Source organism: Lithobates pipiens, unplaced genomic scaffold (assembly GCF_037356315.1).
Source record: "Lithobates pipiens isolate NorthernLeopardFrog02 unplaced genomic scaffold, aLitPip1_a1.2 Scaffold_1, whole genome shotgun sequence".
NCBI lineage: Eukaryota > Metazoa > Chordata > Amphibia > Anura > Ranidae > Lithobates > Lithobates pipiens.
Genome location: NW_027507685.1, coordinates 4194825 through 4215415, shown reverse-complemented (window position 1 = coordinate 4215415; position 20591 = coordinate 4194825). Strand labels below are relative to the sequence as shown.

The window sequence follows — 20591 nt, the reverse complement described above, 5'->3', positions numbered from 1 at the left end:
AATATTTGCAGTGCTTTAGAAGCGGTGTATACACCGCTCCTAAAGCACCCCTGCCCATTGAAATTTACCACTGACGTCCCCAATGCCCCAGTGTGAAAGTCCCCTTAATCTGCTGTGATGGGGGAACACAGGAAAAAGTGATCCTGGATTTGTAGTTTGCATATGGCAGTACACGTGACTTCAGCCCATGTGACATTCGTGGAGCACATACGTGTGAACCTAGCCTTGGTGTCACTTTAAAGATAAAATGATTGTTACTGTTGGGCGGCACAGTGGTTTAGTGGTTAGCGCTCTCACCTAGCAGCAAGAAGGGTCGCTGGTTCATATCCCAACCACAACACTCCCTGGCTAGAGTTTGCATGTTCTCCCTGTGCCTGCGTGGGTTTCCTCCGGGTACTCCAGTTTCCTCCCACAATCCAAAGACATGCAGGTAGGTTAATTGGCTTCTGTCCAAAATTGGCCCTAGTATATGAATGGGGATCTTGGATTGTGGGCTCCTTGAGGGTAGGGACCGATGTGAGTGTGCAATGTACAGGGATAGGGACAATTGTAGACACTCACTCAGGTTGAACTGGATGGACTGGTGTCTTTATTCAGCCTTACTAACTATGAAACTGTTACTTTTGTTTTTGTTTCTCCACAGTTTGGCAACACCTGCTACTGCAACTCTGTTCTACAAGCACTTTATTTTTGTCGCCCGTTTCGGGAGAAAGTTCTGGCATACAAGGTCCAGCCGCGGAAGAAGGAAAGCTTGCTTACATGTTTGGCAGACCTTTTTAACAGCATTGCTACACAAAAGAAGAAAGTGGGGGTTATACCCCCAAAGAAATTCATCTCCAGGCTGAGGAAAGAGAATGGTATGCAGATAATGATACATGAGTGCTGTCTCATGTTTTAACAAATACAAGCACTGGGCTGAATTTTCATTGGGGTTCAACCTGCATGCCAAAAATTGTTTGCATCTAAATGGAATGGGTCTGCTGTAGTAGGGGTGAGGCTTATGGGAAGTGTGGTGGAGTAGTAAACTCTACCACATGTTTTTAAATCATCGGTTTACAGCCGCTTTCAGCCAGGGTTGAGGGGGAAGGTGATTTTAGAAAATAATGGGGCAGATAAGTCGGAGGGGTTCAGAAATAATCAAGTTTGGAATGGAGGGAGGGCTATGGTGGGAGATGGGGAGATTTCACATTACAAACAACCATTAGCAATCACGCTGTTGTTTGTACTACAAAATAAAATATACACAATTCACGTGAAAAATACAGCAATGGATTAAAGTGTTTGTTCACCAATGCCAGAAGTTTGCTAAGCGAAATAGATTTGCAAGCTTAAAGAGGGATACCCACCAAAAAAAAAAAAAAATATTAAAAGCCAGCAGCTATAAATACTACAGCTGCTGACTTTTAATAAATGGACACTCACCTGTCCCGGGTTCCAGCGATGCCGAGGCCGATCGATCTCTCGGCTGCTGCAGTCACCATTCTAGGTGAGGTAATCAGGAAGTGAAGCGAATCGGCTTCACTTCCCGGTTCCCTACTGCGCATGCGCATGCGCGAGCCGCGCCGCGCAATAGGAAATCTCTGCGCTGTCACTGGGACCCGTGTGTGTCCCAGCAGACAGCGCGGCAGGCAGGAAATGGCGTAGACTCCCACGGGAGTCTATGCCCGGAAGTGGGTGAAAATACCTGTCTTTGACAGGTATCTCCACCCCCCTCCCCCCTGAAAGGTGTCAATTGTGACACCGGAGGGGGGGAGGGATCCGATCAGCGGAGGTTCCACTTTAGGTTGGAATCCCGCTTTAAAGAGGGATTTCACTGTGAAAAAAAATATTAAAAGCCAGCAGCTACAAATACTGCAAGTGCTGACTTTTAATAAATGGACACTCACCTGTCCCAGGGTCCAGCGATGTCGGCAGCCGAGGCCGATCGATTGCTCGGCTCTCGGCTGCTGCCACCACCATTCTAGGTGAGGGAATCAGGAAGCGAAGCGTTGAAGCTTCACTTCCTGGTTCCCTACTGCGCATGCGCGAGTCGCGCAGCGCAATAGGAATTGTCCGCACTGTCTCTGGGACCCGTGTGTGTCCCAGAGACAGCGCGGCAGGACAGGAAGAGACATAGACTCCCGTGGGAGTCTATGCCCGGAAGTGGGTGTAAATACCTGTCTTTGACAGGTATCTGCACCCCCCTCCCCCCTGAAAGGTGCCAATCGTGACACCGAAGGGGGGAGGGTTCTGATGAGCGGAAGTTCCACTTTAGGGTGGAATCCCGCTTTAAGGTATGCATACATCAAAGTTAATTATTTGAGTTGGCTACTGGCCCCCCCCCTGGTGTAAATGAGGAGGTGGACGCTCCTTGTACAGATAGGAAGGGTTTCAGGGGCTAGGGCAGTGGTATCAGCGGGAGATTTTACCTACTCAGAAATTGAACTTTTAATTTTTTTGGTACAGTTACTAAAGAACATCTGGGGAGTAGTGACCATAACATGATGATTTCATTTAATATAAGCTGTAAACAAGAAGCACATACTGGAATGACAAAAGCAGTTGCAGGAAAGCAAATTTTCCAACCTGAGGGCTGCTCTTCAAGACTTGGAGGAGATGTTGTCATTTAAGAACAGAAAAAATCAACTTCAAATCAACTGTATGCAAACACACTACAATTTATACTGCTGTGGGCTCACAACATTAACAAAAGCAATAAATAAGAAGAGGGTTTTTAAAAACCTATAAAAAAGAGGGATCACTATAATTAAAAATGAAAAGCATATAACAGAATATGTAATAAGGAATTGAAGACCGCACATATTCAAAATGAACAAGGGGTTGCAAAGAGTAGGGAGCAAAGTAGGAAAAAATGCCAAAAATTCTTCAAATCTAATACTAAGATGATGCCTGAGCATATGTAGGCCCTTTACAAAATAATTTAGAGATAATTACTGGGGACAAAGAGAAGGCAAATTTTTTAAATACCGTCTTCAGACCTGTGTTCATAAAAAGACAATGGGGGCACTCAAATTCTTAATGGGGGATAGTAATGACATAGCCCTAAAAGAACCCCAAAAGTTCGAACTTGATATGGTCCAGAAACACTTAGACAAAATAAATGTGAATAAAGAACCTGGACAGATGAACGTATTCTCAAAGAGTTGAGCTCTGTTATTCAGAGTCATTGTTTGTAATTTTTAGAAACTGTTTTAACGGGTTCCCGACCAGCAGCCGCAGTTATAATGTGGCAGGTTGGCTCCCCTGGGCTAACCGCCATAACTGTACGTCGGCCCTTTAAGACACTGTAGGAGGTGCGTTGACTGCCGGGCATCTGTGGTCACTCGTGATGGAGCAAGAACTCCAGGATTTGTGTGTGTAAACACCACAAATCCCGGTTCTCTCAGGGGAGAGGAAACAGATCTCTCTCTCTCTCTCTCTCCTCCCCTAGTCAGTCCCATCCCCCTTCAGTTGGAACACACCAAGGGAACACAGTTAACTCCTTGATCGCCCCCTAGTGTTAACCCCTTCCCTGCCAGTGACATTTATACAGTGTGCATGTGTGTGTATATATAGATATTTATCGGCGTATAACACGCACCCCAAGTTTAGGAGAGAAGTTTAAGGAAAAAAAACTTGCATTTAAATGCCCATCAATGCAGCCTTGTCAGTGTCCTTTTCAGCTTTGCCATTTAAAAATGGCACTGGCGAGATACAGAGCCGGATGTCCTGTTTTCGGCCATTCTTGGCGGCTTTCAACCACTCGGCCAAAAGCCGCCCACAGGCTCACAATCGGCGGGGGATCGGCGTATAACACACACACCCACAATTTTCCCCTCATTTTAAGGGGAAAAAAGTGCGTGTTATACACCGATTAAATGTGTGTGTGTATGTGTATATATATGTGTGTGTGTGTGTGTATGTATGTGTTTGTGTGTGTGTATGTGTATATATATATATATATATATATATATATGTGTGTATGTATATATTATAATATGAGAGAGTGATAATATAAGGTGAGGTGAGTGCAGCGCTAATAAGATAACAGCATGACAAATTTTTCAATTGAAATTAAATATGTAAAAGGAAAACAAATGCAGAATCCCAGTGAAAATATCAGTCCATGAGTTAAGAGAAAAACAAACATCCATCCATGTGATATAACGGTCACAAATTGTAAAAAATCGTGAAAGATCCTCCAAAGAATGCGCATCCAACTCCACACCCAAGTGAGTAAGTAGCCTGCTTACCAGCTATCCGTAACTACTAAAAAGCAGTCTCACCTAGCACAGGCAAACCGGTCTCTCCAAGACCCTTAAAGATGTCTGGAACCACAGCTAGGACGATGCCACTTTGTGTGTCTGTGCTGCTGTCAGTGCTCCATCCAGGGATGGCTGGCTGCTAGCCTATTCACATTCTCCCACACTCAGGAAATCATTTTTGGAATTATTTCCTGAGTTGTGAGCTGTGAGCTGGAATTGGCTTCCGGCTGCTCAGGCTGGTGTTTCTTGTGTGTGGGAGAATGCGAATAGGCTAGCGGCCAGCAAGACCCTGGATGGAGCACTGACAGCAGCACAGACACACAAAGTGGCATCGTCCTAGCTGTGGTTCCAGACATCTTTTAGGCTACATGCCCACGAACGTTTTAAAAAACGGGCTGCAAAGATAGTACAGATGCCAGGAAAAAAACGCTGTTAAAAATGCGATTTTATCCGCGTTTTGCATTGAATTCAATGCACATTACTCCGGGCTGGCTCTCGGCTGCGTTTCTCCGTCTCTATTCAAAATCAGTGGTTCCCAATGGAGGCCGTTGATTTGAATAGAGGTCGCATCAGAAGTCGGATCAAGAGGATCCGACTTGTGTGCTGAGAATCTTGAGGGGGAAACCCAGCGAAAACGTAAAAAAAAAAAAATGTACGTGAGGTTCCCCCCAGGGGAGATACCAGGCCCTTCAGTCTGGTATGGATCTTAAGGTGAACTCCCACACCAAAAAAAAAAAAATGGCGTGAACGAGCTCCCCCCTCTCCTGGACCATACCAAGCCACATGCCCTCAGCATCAGAGGGGTTGGTGCTTTGGGGCAGGGGGGCCCTGCACCCCCCACCCCAAAGCACCTTGTCCCCATATTGATAAGGACAAGGGCCTCTTCCTGAAAGCCCTGGTCTTTGGTTGTCGGGGGTCTGTGGGCGGGGGGCTTATCGGAATCTGGGAGCCCCCTTTTAATAAGGCGCTGCCAAGATCCCAGCCCCCCACCCTATGTAAATGAGTAAGTATGGGGGTACATCGTACCCATACTCCTTCACCTGGGGAAAAAAAGTGTCACCAAAAAAAACACACTGTACACATTTTAAAAGTAATTGGGCAGCTCCGGGGGTCTCTTCCTACTTCGGGGTTCTCTTCCGACTTCTCTGCGCTCTCCGGTGCCATCTGACAGGCTCCTCCACTATCTTCTGCTCTTTTGCCCGCTCTTTTGCTAGCGGTTGTCCAGTCTTCTCTGCTGTTTTCTTCCCTCTTCTCTTCTTCCGATGTTGACTCAAAGTTTTCTCCCACTGTAATGCCGTGTGCGCGGTGCGCAATGACTTATATAGGCATTGGGCGGGGTCACCTGGTCACCCAGGGCATGATGGGACTGTGACGGCACAAGGGACGGGGTCACCGGATGACATGACCAGATGACCCTGCCCCATGCCTATATAAGTTGTTGCGCACACGGCATTACAGCGGGAGAGAACACTGAGTCAACATCGGAAGAAGAGAAGAGGGAAGAAGACAACGGAGAAGACCGGACAACTGCTAGCAAAAGAGCAGAAGATAGCAGAGGAGCTCGACAGAAGACACCGGACGGTGCAGGGAAAGTTGGAAGAGACCCCCGGAGCTGCCTGATAAATTAAGAAACTGTGTAGTGTGGTTTTTGTTTTTTTATTGACACTTTTTTTCCCCAGATGAATGAGTATGTACCCCCATACTCATTCACATAGGGTGGGGGGGGGGGGGCAGGATCTGGGGGCCACCTTATTAAACACAGTTTTTTCGGCATGGGGATTCCCCTTTAAATCCATACCAGACCAAAGGGCCTGATATGGTCTTGGAGGGGGAACCTATGCCGTTTTTAATTTTTTTTATTTGGCGCCGGGGTTCCCCTTCAAGATCATTAGAGCACAAGTCGTATGCCAAAGCCGGATCAGTTAACCACTTAAGCCCCAGACTACTTTTTGCTATAATAAATATCCCCCAAAAAATATATTAAACTTTTTTTTTTTTTTCCTCAGTGTAGGCCGATACGTATTCTTCTACATATATTCTTGGTTAAAAAAATCGCAATAAGCGTTTATTGATTGTTTGTTTATTGATTGTAATGGCAGCGATCAGTGATTTTTATGGTGACTGTGACATTATGGCGGACAGATCAGACACTTTTGGCACGATTTTGGGACCATTCACATTTATGCAGCGATCAGTGCAATTAAAAATGCATTGATTACTGTGTAAATGTGACTGGCAGTGAAGGGGTCAACCACTAGGTGGTGCTGTAGGGGTTAAGTGTGTCCTAGGAAGTGATTCTAACTGTGGGGGGGGGGGGCTGTGTGTTACACGTCACTGATCACCGCTCCCGATAACAGGGAACAGAGATCAGTGTCTTGTCATTAGGCAGAACGGGGAGATGCTTATTTACATTACCATCTCCCTGTTCTTCCTCAACGTGAGACGAGCGTGGGTATCCCCACGGACATAGAGTCCGCGGGACCCGCGGTCATGGAGCTCCCAGCGGGCACGTGTGTGCGCCCGCAAGCCATCTCTTAAAGGGCCACAAACGGGTACCTTAATCTGCCTGTACGTGCCCTTCTGCCGCAGTATCTGTGTGAAGCCATCGGGAAGCCTTCAGTGATATTCAATAGGCTGAAGTAGGATCAATGTAGGACCAAAGTAGTGCAGGGAGCATTTTCAAAGTCGGACCAGTTAAGACGGCCCTCGTAGGGAAATATTGATTTTCACATGTCATGTGACATGAGCTCCCAATGTCGGAGCCTTAGGGTCCTTTCACACGGGGCGGATCAGTTCTGATCCGCCCCGTGGATGTCCGTTTGCTCAGCGGGGATCACTCCGCCGATCCCCGCTGAGCAGGGAGATGACAGCTCCGTCTCTGCACACTGTGCAGGGACGGACCTGTCACAGCGCCGCTCTCCCCTATGGGAGATCGGATGACGACGGACCGCAGTGCCCGTCGTCATCCGATCCGCAGATGGATGGAAAAATAGCTTTTTCCTCCGTTACACTTTTTCGGATCGGAGCGGGTTGGATGTCAGCGGACATGTCACCGCTGACATCCGACGCTCCATAGACCTCTATGGAGCACCCGTTCAGGTCCGCCTAAAAAACTGACAGGCGGGCCTGAACGGGACGTCAGTGTGAAAGAGGCCTTAGTCGTACAAGTGTGAACCCGGCCTTATTCATGAATCATTTAACAACTGAAGATAAACATAGGCGTAAAGTAAATTGGCTATCTTGTACTCCTTTTCTAGGGAACAGAAGCTTTAAAGTCTAAACTACACATAATATACCAGGACCAGCCACTTTATTTAGTACACCTGTTCAATTGCTCGGAAACACAAATTGCTAATCAGCCAATCACATGGCAGCAACTTAATACATTTAGGCATCTAGACGTGGTGAATAAGACTTGCTGAAGTTCAAACCGAGCATCAGAATGGGAGGGAAAAAAAAGAGGATTTAAGTGACTTTGAAAGTGACATGGTTGTTGGTGCCAGACGGGCTGGTCTGAGTTTTTTAAAAACTGCTGATTTATTGGGATTTTCACGCACAATTACGGCTCAGGTTTACAGAGAATTGTCAGAAAAATAAAAAAATATCCAGTGGTATAAATGCCTTGTTGAGGTCAGAGGAGAATGAGCAGACTGGTTTGACATGATAGAAAGGCAACAGTAACTCAAATAACCACTCGTTACAAGAAAGGTACCATTTCTGAATGCACAACACATTGAACCTTGAAGCAGATGGGCTACAGAAGCAGAAGAAGACCACACCGAGTGCCACTCCTGTCAGTTAAGAACAGGAAAATTAGGCTACAAAAAATTGGACAATAGAAGATTGGAAAAACGTTGCCTGGTCTGATGCGTTTCGATTTGAGCTCCGACATTTAGATGGTAGGGTCAGAATTTGGCTTAAACCTGAAAGCTTGGATCCATCCTGCCTTGTATCAATGGTTGAGGCTGGTGGTGGTGGTGTAATGGTGTGGGGGGGAGGGGGGTATTTTCTTGGCACACTTTGGGACCCTTAGTACCAATAGAGCATCGTTTAAATGCCACGGCCTACCTGAGTATTATTGCTGACCATTCCTTTATGACTACAGTGTCCCCATTTTCTGATGGCTCCTTCCAGCAGGATAATGCCCCATGTCACAAAGCTCAAATCATCTCACCACTGTTTTTTTGGACATGCCAATGAGGTCACTGTACTCCAATAGCCTCCACTCACCAGATCTCAATCCAATAGAGCAGTAGTCATCAACCCTGTCCTCAGGGCCCACTAATAGGCCAGGTTTGCAAGATAACGGAAATACATCACAGGTGATATCATTTGCTGCTCAGTGATTGCCGTATTCTAGTCTGCATCTCCCCAAGGTAATACATAAAACCTGGCCTGTTAGTGAGCCCCGAGGACAGGGTTGATGACCACTGCAATAGAGCACCTTTCGGGATGTGGTGGAAGGGGATATGCGCATCATGGATATGCAGCTCCTTCACATATAATCATTGTTGATAGCTATCACTATGATGGGAGTCTATACTCACGAGGCAGGAAAAGCAGGGGGCAAAGCAATGACCCTGGAAGCTGGTTCATTAAATCTATTACAATATAGCCTAAATTTCAGGCCTGGAACACTCCACGGGGGGTGGGGGGTTGGAGACCACATGCAGGCAGTTGTACCAGATGTACCATCTATTCAAGGTAAGTACAGCTTGAACATGCTTTCCTCCACAGATTCACCTTTAAGCTGATTCTTTTTTTCTTTTTCTTTTTTTTCTTAAACAAGCTGAAGTTTCTGCACTCTTTATCCACATCAGCGCCTCCTTTTCTTGACCCATTTCTTACATGACTCATTTCCCCTCCCTGTGACTTTAGTTCCAAAAATCTGTTTATGCAGTAATCACTGACATTTTATGGAAATGTTTTCCACTTCCAACTGATTACCTCTAAGCATTCTAAATATCTTTTACATATGGCTAGGGTACGGTACGGAACTTTACTCAACTATATAAAACACGATCGGTGGTAAGCTATGTTAAAGCATTCATCTGCTGCGACAAAGAATACCTACTGTAAATTAACCTGTTGCGGTAAATAAGCTGAAGGGTTAATGGAATACATTGTGCTATGCTGGTCATTTATAGATCAGACCACTGGAGATCAAAAAAAAAAAATATATATATATATATATATATATATATATATATATATATATATATATATATATATATATATATATATATATATATATATATAATATAATTTTACATATATTAAGGGTTAATATATATATATATTTTTTTTTTAACTAATTTAGCACCGTATACCAGTATTTATGAACAGCCGTTCTCATCTGAAGGCAGTAGGGCTTTGCATATTTCTTCATTGGATCTTTTGAATGTCTATTCAACTGTACGGTTTACGGTTTAGGAGATATTCGCCTTGCATACCGCCGCTGACGTCAGCGGTGCATGTGCAGTGAAGGTCCGGTGTATAGTGCCAGAACGGAGGGCACGCGCGGGAGTGACGTCATCGCAGCTCCGGACACTCACAGCACCGGAGCCGCAAACCCCAGAAGAATCGCCGAGGCAAAAAGTCAGCTCCCTCGGCGGTGACCGGGAGATGGCGCAGGGCTTCGTTCTAAGGTAAGTATTTCATAATGAGCTAATATGTTTTTTTGTTTTTTTTTGTTCTGGGTATATAACCGCTTTAAGACCCCTTTCACACCAGGGCGTTTTGCAGGCGCTATAGCGTTAGAAATAGCGCCTGCAATCCGCCCTAAAAAAGCAGCACCATTGTCTGTAGTGTGAAAGCTCCGAGGGCTTTCATACTACAGCGGTGCGCTGGCAGGATGTCAGGGAAAAGTCCTGCCAGCAGCTTCTTTGGAGCGGTGAAGGAGCGGTGTGTTTACCGCTCCTCCACCGCTGCTCCCCATTGAAATCAATGGGGCAGCGCTGTAATACTGCCGGCAAAACGCCGCCATTGCTGGCGGTTTTAACCCTTTCTCGGCCGCTAGGGGGGGGGTAAAAGCGCCCCGCTAGCGGCCGAAATGCACTGCAAATCCGGCGTTTTACCGCCCGCACTATGGGTGGTGTGGTGTGAAAGGGGTCTAAGAGAAAATTCCACCTTTTGTAAAAAAAAAAAAAAATTCATAAAATATATTTTATTATTATAATATTTTTTGTTGTTCACATTATTATTATTATTATTCATTTTTTTTCTATCACTAATGGAGAGGTCCTTGAAGGTCTTGGGGGGCAATCGTTTTTTATTAAGTAAATTTAAAGCTTTTTTAAAGCGGGAGTCCGCCGGGACTCCGCGTTTTTTTTTTTTTTTTTAAGTCAGCAGCTACAAATACTGCAGCTGCTGACTTTTAAAATAGTGACACTTACCTGTCCAGCGCGCCCGCGATGTCGGCACCCGAAGCCGATCTCTAGATCGACACTCGAGTGCTGCCGCCGCCATCTTGGGTATGGGAATCAGGAGATGGAGCCTTTCGGCTTCATTTCCCAGTTCCCTACTGCGCATGCGCGAGTCGCGCTGCGCAATGAGGACGGTTCCCGCTGCCTCTGGAATCTGTGTGTTTCCCAGCAGGCAGCGGGGCACTTGCGGAAGGGGGCGGGCACTTGCGGAAAGGGGCGTAATGTACGCCCCTTTCCGCAGAGAGCTAGCTCGGAAGTGGGTGCAGTTACCTGGATTATCCAGGTAACTGCACCCCCCTCCCCCCTGAAAGGTGCCAATTGTGGCGCCGGAGGGGGGGAGGAATCCGATGAGCGGAAGTTCCATTTTAGGGTGGACCTCCGCTTTAAGTACATTTATACAATCAACTAAAATCTCAAAAAATGTATTTTCTTCCCTGGAGGGCTAAACTTGTTGTTACAAGTAAATGACATAATGTAGGTTGTTGGTTCATCTATTCAGTAGAATTCATGTACAGCACTGCACTCTAGTGGCGAAATGTGTTTTGTACAAATTAAAACACTGGCGATGGCTGCATTGACTACTCTGGGTAGCTCACCCTTATTAAACTGTTAAACATCCATTAAGGCACAGACAAAATCAGAGCAGGTTTGTACTGTGCTAAGAAATTGTTTTTATAAATGGAACATTGAGTAACCCACAGTACTGGATAGGAGAGGATTTAAAATAGAAAATAGTCTGATGTCTTTATTGTTAGCATTACTTGGCAATAGGGATGAGCCGAAGACCGAACCCCCCCCCCCCCCCCCAAGTTCGGTTCGCACCAGAACATGCCAAACAGGCAAAAAATTCATCAGAACACGCGAACACTGTTAAAGTCTATGGGAGACAAACATGAATAATCAAAAGTGCTCATTTTAAAGGCTTATGTGCACGTTATTGTCATAAAAAGGTTTTTGGGGACCCGGGTTCTGCCCCAGGGGACATGTATCAATGCAAATTTTTTTTTTTTTAAACTGGCATTTTTTTTTAATGCTTAAAGTGAAACAATAAAAATTAAATATTCCTTTTAAATATCATGCCTGGGGGGTGTCTATAGTATGCCTGTAAAGTAGCACATTTTTCCTGTGTTTAGAACAATGTCACAGCAAAATGACAATTCTAAAGGAAAAATTGTAATTTAAAACTGATTGCGGCTGTAATGAATTGTCAGAAATATAGATAAACCTCATTGAAAAAAAGAGCATGGGATCCCCCCCAGTCCATTGGGTCTGAAATATTAAGGGGAATCCCGAAAAAAAAAATGTGGGGCGCCCCCTAAAATCCATACCAGGCCCTTCGGGTCTGATATGGAATTTAAGGGGAACCCGCGCCAAATTTAAAAAAAAAAATGGCATAGGGCCCCCCCCCCCAAAAAAAATCCATAAATTTTTTAAAAATTGCGTAGGGGTTCCCCCAAAATTCATACCAGACCCTTATCCGAGCACACAACCTGGCAGGCCACAGGAAAAGAGGGCCAAATGCCCTCAAAATGGGGAAGCCCCCCAAAGCACCTTGTCCCCATGTTGATGGGGACAATGGCCTCATCCCCACAACCCTTGCCCGTGGTTGTGGGGGTCTGCGGGCTGGGGCCTTATCGGAATCTGGAAACCCCCTTTAACAAGGGGACCCCAGATCCCGGCCTCCCCCCTGTGTGAAATGGTAACGGGGTACAAATGTACCCCTACCAGTTCACAAAAAAATGTCCGAATGTTAAAAACGACAAGACACAGCTTGGGGACAAGTCCTTTATTATAAAAAAGAAATTCCCACAATGTCCATTCATTTTCTTCTGTCCCTAAGGTGTGTCTTGTCGTTTTTTAACATTTTGACACTTTTTTTGTGAAATGGTAGGGGTACATTTGTACTCCGTTACCATTTCGCACAGGGGGGAGGCCAATAAGCCCCCCACCTGCAGACCCCCACAACCACCGGGCAAGGGTTGTGGGGATGAGGCCCTTGTCCCCATCAACATGGGGACAAGGTGCTTTGGAGGGCTACCCCAAAGCACCCTCCCCATGTTGTGGGCATGTGGCCTGGAATGGTTCGGGGGGGGCGTTCTCTCGTTCCCCCCCTCTTTTCCTGTGGCCTGCCAGGTTGCGTGCTTGGATAAGGGTCTGGTATGGATTTTGAGGGGGGCCCCTATGCTTTTTTTTGTTTCATTTTGTGCAGGGTTTCCCTTAAAAACCATACCAGACCCAAAGGGCCTGGTAATGGATGGACTGGGGGGGACCCCATGCTCTTCTTCTTTTTTTTTTTTTTTTTTTTTTCAATGAGTTTTATCTTTATTGCCAAGACCTGACAATTCATTACAGCTGCGATCAGTTTTAAATGACAATTTTTGCTTTAGAAATTTCATTTTGCTGTGGTGCTGTTCTAAACATGGGGAAAATGCGCCACTTTATAGGCATACTATAGACACCCCCAGGTACGATATTTAAAGGAATATTTCATTTTTTATTTTATTTTACTTTAAGCATTAAAAAAAAATCACAGCTCCTGAAAAAATGTCAGTTTAAAAAAAAAAAATGTCATTGATACATGTCCCCTGGGGCAGGAACCGGGTCCCCAAACACTTTTTATGACAATAAATTGCATATAAGCCTTTAAAATGAACACTTTTTCATGTTAATGTCCCATAGACTTTAACTGTGTTCCGGCGGCTTTCAAATCTCCCCCGAACAACCGTTCACCTATCCCAACTTAGCAAGTTAAAGGTTGTGTTTAGGCAATACAAACTTGTTATCTGAGACATGGAACAGTTTTACTAAACAGATTACTTGCTTTGCTAACCTTATGTAAATAATGCATTTCCAAACAATGAAGAGCATTTCAAAGGGGTGATCAGTTTAAAGTGGTTGTAAACTCTCCCCCACAATAAATCGGCATAAAAAAACCCTAATGAACACTGCTTGCAGATCTCTCCTTGCTTAGTATTGTTGTAATCCTTTTTGTTCTTTAGAATGACGTCACTGAGCATGCCCAGATCTCCCCTGATTTACGCTCTTACGATCACACTCTCTATGTGCTTATCTATCTGTTATCAGGACACACCACTGATATCCCAGGAGGCTGCAGAATCATTCGGCGCTTCCTCCTATACTCCATGTGACCATGTGACATCACATGCAGTGTAAACCTGGCCATTACTGCAGTCTTATCAGCTGAAGCTGATAATACTGACACAGGAAAACATTAGACAATAGACACAAGTAAATACTATGAAATAAAACAAGTCAGCTATGAACAGGGAAGCAGGGTTGCCATAGAAACATTGGATTGAGAACGAGGCTTGGTTAACAGTACAGGAAGTGCTCAATGTAAGGGCGGAAATACACTCCACTGTGGAATTAGAAAACAATACTTAAGATGGCGCTGCCTTACCCCTGGAAACAAGTTTTTTAAAGTTTCTTTAAACGGTAAGTAATATGCGATTTGGGCTGGATTACAGTGGCTTTAGTTTGATAATTACTTATTATAATGGACTAAATGAAAAGAAGCATCAGAGTGGGAGAGTTTACTTCCTCTTTAACCACTTCCCACCCGGCCAATGTACATATACGGCCTGGTGGGAGATCTCTACTTCTGATAGGACGTTCAGGAACGTCCTTCAGAATTAGGGAGATCGTGCCCGCACAGCGGCGCGATCCCGATGTGCTTGTGTCACCCGGACACGGCGCATCTCGGATCGGCAGAAGGGCTCTGTGATTGGCCCTCCTGATCACATTACGGCCGTGTCCAATCACGGCCGTCATGTGATGTAAACAAACAGCCGGTTCATAGGCAATCGGCTCTCCTCTCCTCACACAGAAGAAATCGCTGAGGAGAGGAGAGCAGATCGCTGCAGCCGGCTGGTGATCAGCGAGTATGAGCTGTTTTTACAGCTTTTTACTAACTGATCACCAGTCTAGTGAAATACACACATCACCACACAGTGTACAACACACATGTCCCCAAAACACACATGTCCCCAAATAAAAAAACACATGTCCCCAAATAAAAAAACACATGTCCCCCACATATGTCCCACTAAAATCACATGTCCCAATGATTATCTGCACACATATGTACGTGATCACCTGCACACATATGTACATGATCATTTGCGTACATATGTCCGTGATCACACAAACCAATTATTATACACTTAACGGAATTTTTTTTACCAAAAACATGTAGCAGAATACATTTTGGCTTAAATTTATAACAAAATTTGATTTTATTGGATTTCTTTTAAAATGGAAAAAAGAAAATATTGTTTTTTTTTCCAAATTTCCGCTTTTTTGCGCTTATATCGCAAAAAATAAAAAATGGAGTCGTGAATAAATACCACCAAAATAAAGCTCTATTTGTGCGAACAAAATGATAAAAATTTCATTTGGGTACAGTGTAGCATGACCGCGCAATTGTCATTGAAAGTGCGAGAGCGATGAAAGCTGAAAATTGGGCTGGGAAGGAAGGGGGTGAAAGTGCCCTGTATTGTAGTGGTTAATGATTCACATGAGATGGTAAGCTTAGATCATGACATGGTTGAATTTATTTACATTTGAAATACAGTTATAAAGCTGTGATATTGGTTTGGCAATTTTGCTGATAACCCCAATTGATAAAAGAATGTAACCTGGTTTTGAACAATTGTTTATTTGTTTGTACAGAACTGTTTGACAACTACATGCAACAGGATGCTCATGAATTTCTAAACTACCTTCTTAACACTATTGCTGACCTGCTGCAAGAGGAGAAGAAACAGGAGACCCAGAATGGCAAGCTGCAGAATGGGAGCCTGGAGCTCCAGGAACCTGACAAGCCTGACCTCACCTGGGTTCACGAGATCTTCCAGGGAACTCTAACCAATGAAACCAGATGTCTTAACTGTGAAACTGTAAGTTACTGACAGTACTAAACTGTGATGGCCCATGCAGTGGGCTTTGGTGTACAATGTGAAAGATCTATTTCTGTGAGCTCTTAGAGAAACAGGAGTTAATAGTTGGAAACAACATAATCATTGAAATGAAAGATTATATAGTTTCATAGGATCAGCCCAACCACCTTTTGAGATGTTTCTGGATACAACCTACTCCTCCTGTACAAGGTGTTTCACGTCTTCTGCTAAACCAGAAGGTGGTTCAGTCTTCTCCATAATGTAGAATTTCAGTCTGAAAATCCTGGAAGTCAGATCATCAGAATCCATGGGAAATAGTTGTTGGTAAGTAATTCAGTTAAAGGCTAACTCCACCTTTTGTTAGCATGTTTCATGTTATACCCATATATAGGATGTCACATGAACAATGGTTAGGGTGTGCAACCGCCATGCCCTCTTACAGTAGCCAAGGATTCTTCTCCCTCTTATCAAATTAAAAATCTGTACAACTGTGCATGGCTCCACCCACACAGCCGAGTCACTCATTCACCGGAATCTGCATGAAAAAAAACGATGGGTCTTGTTTACCACCGCAGCAGAGGAGCTTGTAGTTGCACAGCTGAGGTGATGTCACTGTACTTGTAGTTTATTGTCCCTTTCTCCAGCCTGGAAGAGAATGTGAATACTGAAAGCATTCAAAATATGGACTATTAATGCTGGCTCTAGTAGATTAAAAGATACGTTTACTTTTGAAAACAAAAAATAAATGCTTTTTATTTATTTATATATTTTTTTGCAGGTAATAAAAGTGCATTTATTTTTTCTTTCTCGCAGGTGCAAAATCTGGCTCCTGCAGCCTCTCAGTACAGCAGTCTTCCCGTACCACCAGTAAGGCTGGGTTCACATAGCAGCGATGCGGGCACGCCGCAAATCCGCGGCGGGTTCCCGCATCACATGCCTCCTGGCGGCAGTTCACACTGCCCTATGCGAACTGCTGGGAGTGTCAGTGAAATGTTAATGACACCCCCAGATCAGTTCGCATATCGCAGTGCGATCTGCAAACTCGGACAGGAATCGGATCGCATTGTGTGAACACCCATGCGATCCGATTCTGCTGCGGACCAAAAAAAGGGTCCTGTGCCATCTGTATGGCTGAACTCGCATCGCACAGAGATCGGATGTGATTTGCACTGCAGTGCGGTGTGAATCACATCCGGTTCTCATAGCCGCAGCAGTGTGAACCCAGCCTTAGGGCCAACAGTTACTGACTTCCAGGAAGAATCATTGAACTACAAGAGCGCTTACCAGCCCCCTCGCAGTTCATTGAGAACCGCAAAGCCTGCCACAGTAGACAGGGCCTATGGTGCACTCATTCACAGAAGTCTGTGAATAAATGATGCAACTGTGTGAGCAAAACCCCACATGGCCACACTGTTTTTAAATAGTGACAGCTGTTGTTGGGAGAGAATCTCCCACCATCTGTCATAATGGGGGATCAGGGGATAGGCAAGATGGGTGGTGGAGGGCTGCTGCTTTAGTTATAGGTTACACTTTGGATATGGGTGTAACCTATTACTAAAGGGGACCTTATCCTTCAATCACCGCTTCTTTGGGGGATACGGGGTTTGTTTGAGAGTATGGATTGCAGCTTATTGGTTCAATGTAGCTCATGGATAAATGAATTCAAACAATAAACCATTTCATGAATAGGGTTATCCATGATATCGCAAAGGACTTTGTTATATACCATTGATGGCATACCTTGGCAGCTAAGATGTTTTGGAACTACATTTCCCATGATGCTCAACTACGCTGCAGCGTGCATGAGCATCATGGTAAATGTAATTCCAGAACATCTGGGATGCCAAGGTTCGCCATCACTGTTATCGCAATTCTTTCCGAGGCTCTCTAGTAGTAGCTTTTTTTTTATTTTTTATTTTTTTATTAGCTCCCTGGTTCAGAGCCTAAGCTGAACTAGAATGTTTCAATAATTTCTTGAATGCTAGCTTCTCAATATGCTCTTGACTATCAGGTTGTTTACTTTGATAGATAGTTTTTTAACACTGTAAGGCCTCTTACACATGACACTCCTGTTTGAACATCTACTTTTTCAGACATAATTTCTTTGTATATATTTACGCATTTTTGCTTATATGCTTTTGTGCATTTTCACGCAAATGTATTCTCTCGTTCTGCACAATATACAAATGAGCATTTGCACACATCTGTGTGCACTTGCATGCATATTATTTTTTTTTTTAACTGAAGAATGCATGGCGCTTGTTTATGTGCCTGAGTGTATAGGCACATTACAGTTACCGTATTTATCGACGTATAACACGCACTTTTCCCCCCCTGAAATCGGGGGTGCGTGTTATACGCCGATCCCCTGCTGTTGCTACCTCTTTCTGCCGTTCTCTGCAGCTTCCGTGTATTTTCGGCTGCGCTCGGCCGCACTCAGCTATCTTCGGCCGTTCTCGGTAGCTTTCGGAAAGCCGAAAGCAGCCGAGAACTACGGGCGCCATTTTTAAACGGCAAACGACTGACAAGGCTGCAATGCAAGTCTGCAAATGACACTGACAAGGCTGCATTGATGGGCATTTAAATGTATTTTCTTTTTCTTAAAATTCCCTCCTAAACTTGGGGTGCGTGTTATACGCTGATAGATACGGTAATTGATTGTATTTTAGCTCCGTTAAAAAAAAAAAAAAAAAAAAGAATCTGTACTAAGCTTTTTCAAGCTGCATTGGTGTAATGCCCGTTATAGCTATGAGGTGAACAACATTTTTGATACCTTTCCATGAAATAGAAAATCCCAATTTTGTTGCAAATGTAATTGGCATCCATTATTGTTCCAAATCTAATAAAAATCTGACTTTGCTTAATTTTTGATTCAACAAATTATTTTAACAAATTTATTTCAAGTAGAAAACAAATTGCAAAAAAATTGCATGGACAAAATTGGTGGGTCGATATAACCGAATATTTTGTTGTACAACCGTTAGAGAGAATCCCTGCTAACAAGTAATTCCTGTAGTTCTCGCTGAGCCTCTGCACCTGCCAACAGATAGTCTGTCCCACTCTACTTGAGCAAACTGCTCCAGTTGGCTCAGGTTTGACGAGTGCTTTCTCCAGACTGCATATCAGGTCTTTTTTTTTTTTTTTTTTTTTTTCAATCTGTGAACATAAAGCTTATGTGACTTATGTGAAAGCTTCAGTTTTTTGTCTCGTCTGCCAAAAGGACAGTCTCTCAGAGTCATTGTGGCTTGTCATTATGCATTTGAGCAAATTCACTCTGGCTTTTTACGTTATTCTTGCAACTGAGGAATCCTGCTGAGTCTTCTTCCTTTGAGACCACTGTTGCCCAAAAGTGGTGCAATCAGGAAAACTTGTCAGAAGTGACTCATGCAGGTAGCAGAGGAATGAAGCAGCAGACAAAAATAACACTTAGTGCTCTGGATTGAGACAAGTACACACTATAGAGCAGCCTTTTTCACCCTGTGGTGCTTTCAGGTTTCTTCAGTAGTGCTTTAGCAAATTACTTAAAAATTGGCCAAAAATTGTATACAAGCTAGTGCGTGGGCGAATCCTGCCTTTTAGTTACACAAAGCCACACCATTACAACCTTCTAACTATTGGTATCCTATAAACCTATGATGTCATCTGTTACTAGGGAGGACATTGGGCACCTGCACAACATCCTTGTTTACCCCTCCAATGCTCGTCTCCATCAGCACTGGGGGGTCACATTACCTGAGTAAGGGAGAAGAGAAAATTTGGCATACTAGTGTGCAAAGGTTGTATTTGCTTTGGAGGAATAAATCACTCTTAAGCCGCGTACACACGGGCGGATTGTATGGCCTACTTAGTCCGTCATACAATCCGACGGACAGTCCGTCATACTTTCGAATGAACGGACTTGACCACACACGGATGCACAAACAGTCCGTTGAAAGCTTGCGCGATGACGTGTACAGCACGTACGACAGGACTAGAAATGGGAAGTCCAATACACAGCAAAGCACCCTTCCGCCGTGTAAATCCTTTCTGAGCATGCGCCATTCTTAGTCCGTCGAACTAGCCTACTCACGAGTGGATTGTCCGCTGAAACCAAAGTATGACGGACAGAATTACGGAAATTCCGAAATACTTAGTACGCCAGACTGCACGCTGAAAAAGTCCGCTGAAGCCCACACACGAGCGGACTGTCCGCTGAAATGTGTTTCGGCGGACTAAGTAGGCCATACAATCCGCCCGTGTGTACGCGGCTTAACACTGGGTGTCATATGTGCCTGGATTTTACTGCACTCTAGTTTAGTTTTTACATTTTAGAACGGTGTTCCTTAAGATTGTGCATCATTTTAAGAGACAAGGTTTTTTTTTTTTTCTTTTCAGTTTTATACTTACCTGACCGATGATCTGTCCCCCGGCGCCTGTGCACTGAGAGCCGAACCATTGAACATGACCGATGTGGAGAGCTGCTGACTGTCAATCATCTCTCTGCTCTGACACCCCACCCCGCACACTGGAGCGCGCTGAGCTGTGCAGGGGCAGGGAGTGAACGTCTCGGGCTCTCAGCGGCTCCTAGCGGATCCAGACTTTATTGTCATGATGACGCGGTGCCTGGACTGCTGAAAATTGGTCACAGGAGTGCAAAACTAATTGCACTCCTGTGACCCATAGGAGAAACCCAGCCAAACAAGCTCAAGCTGGACTTCTCCTCTAACCAGTTATGGACCGCCCGCCACAGTTTTACGGTGGCTGTTTGAAGGAGGATATCGTTGTTATTGCAGCAGCTAGGTGCCATAACCCCGGTGTCTCCTTCTTCAGCAGGCGGTCCGCTACAAGATAAGTGGTCTCTGCAGCGGATTTGCTGCAAGATCACTTTTATCCATGGCGGGAGAGGGCCCCCCTTTCCGCCATGATCCAGTGCCCTCCCGCCGCTTACCGGAGCCGTCAGCAGAGGCAATCGCATCTTGTCTCCTGCTTGGTATGGAGACGAGTGAGGGGGAAGATGTCCCCAA

At 44.7% G+C, this 20591-nt stretch overlaps 1 protein-coding gene across 1 annotated transcript in view; it reads left to right on the top strand.

The window, feature by feature from the left end:
• Positions 1–20591, top strand: part of LOC143964466 (ubiquitin carboxyl-terminal hydrolase 12-like) — a 77780-nt gene that overhangs the window by 34064 nt on the left and 23125 nt on the right. The window contains exons 3-4 of the mRNA XM_077474338.1: positions 644–857; positions 15362–15588. Coding sequence (XP_077330464.1) covers positions 644–857; positions 15362–15588 — 441 coding nt within the window. The remainder of the gene's footprint in view (positions 1–643; positions 858–15361; positions 15589–20591) is intronic.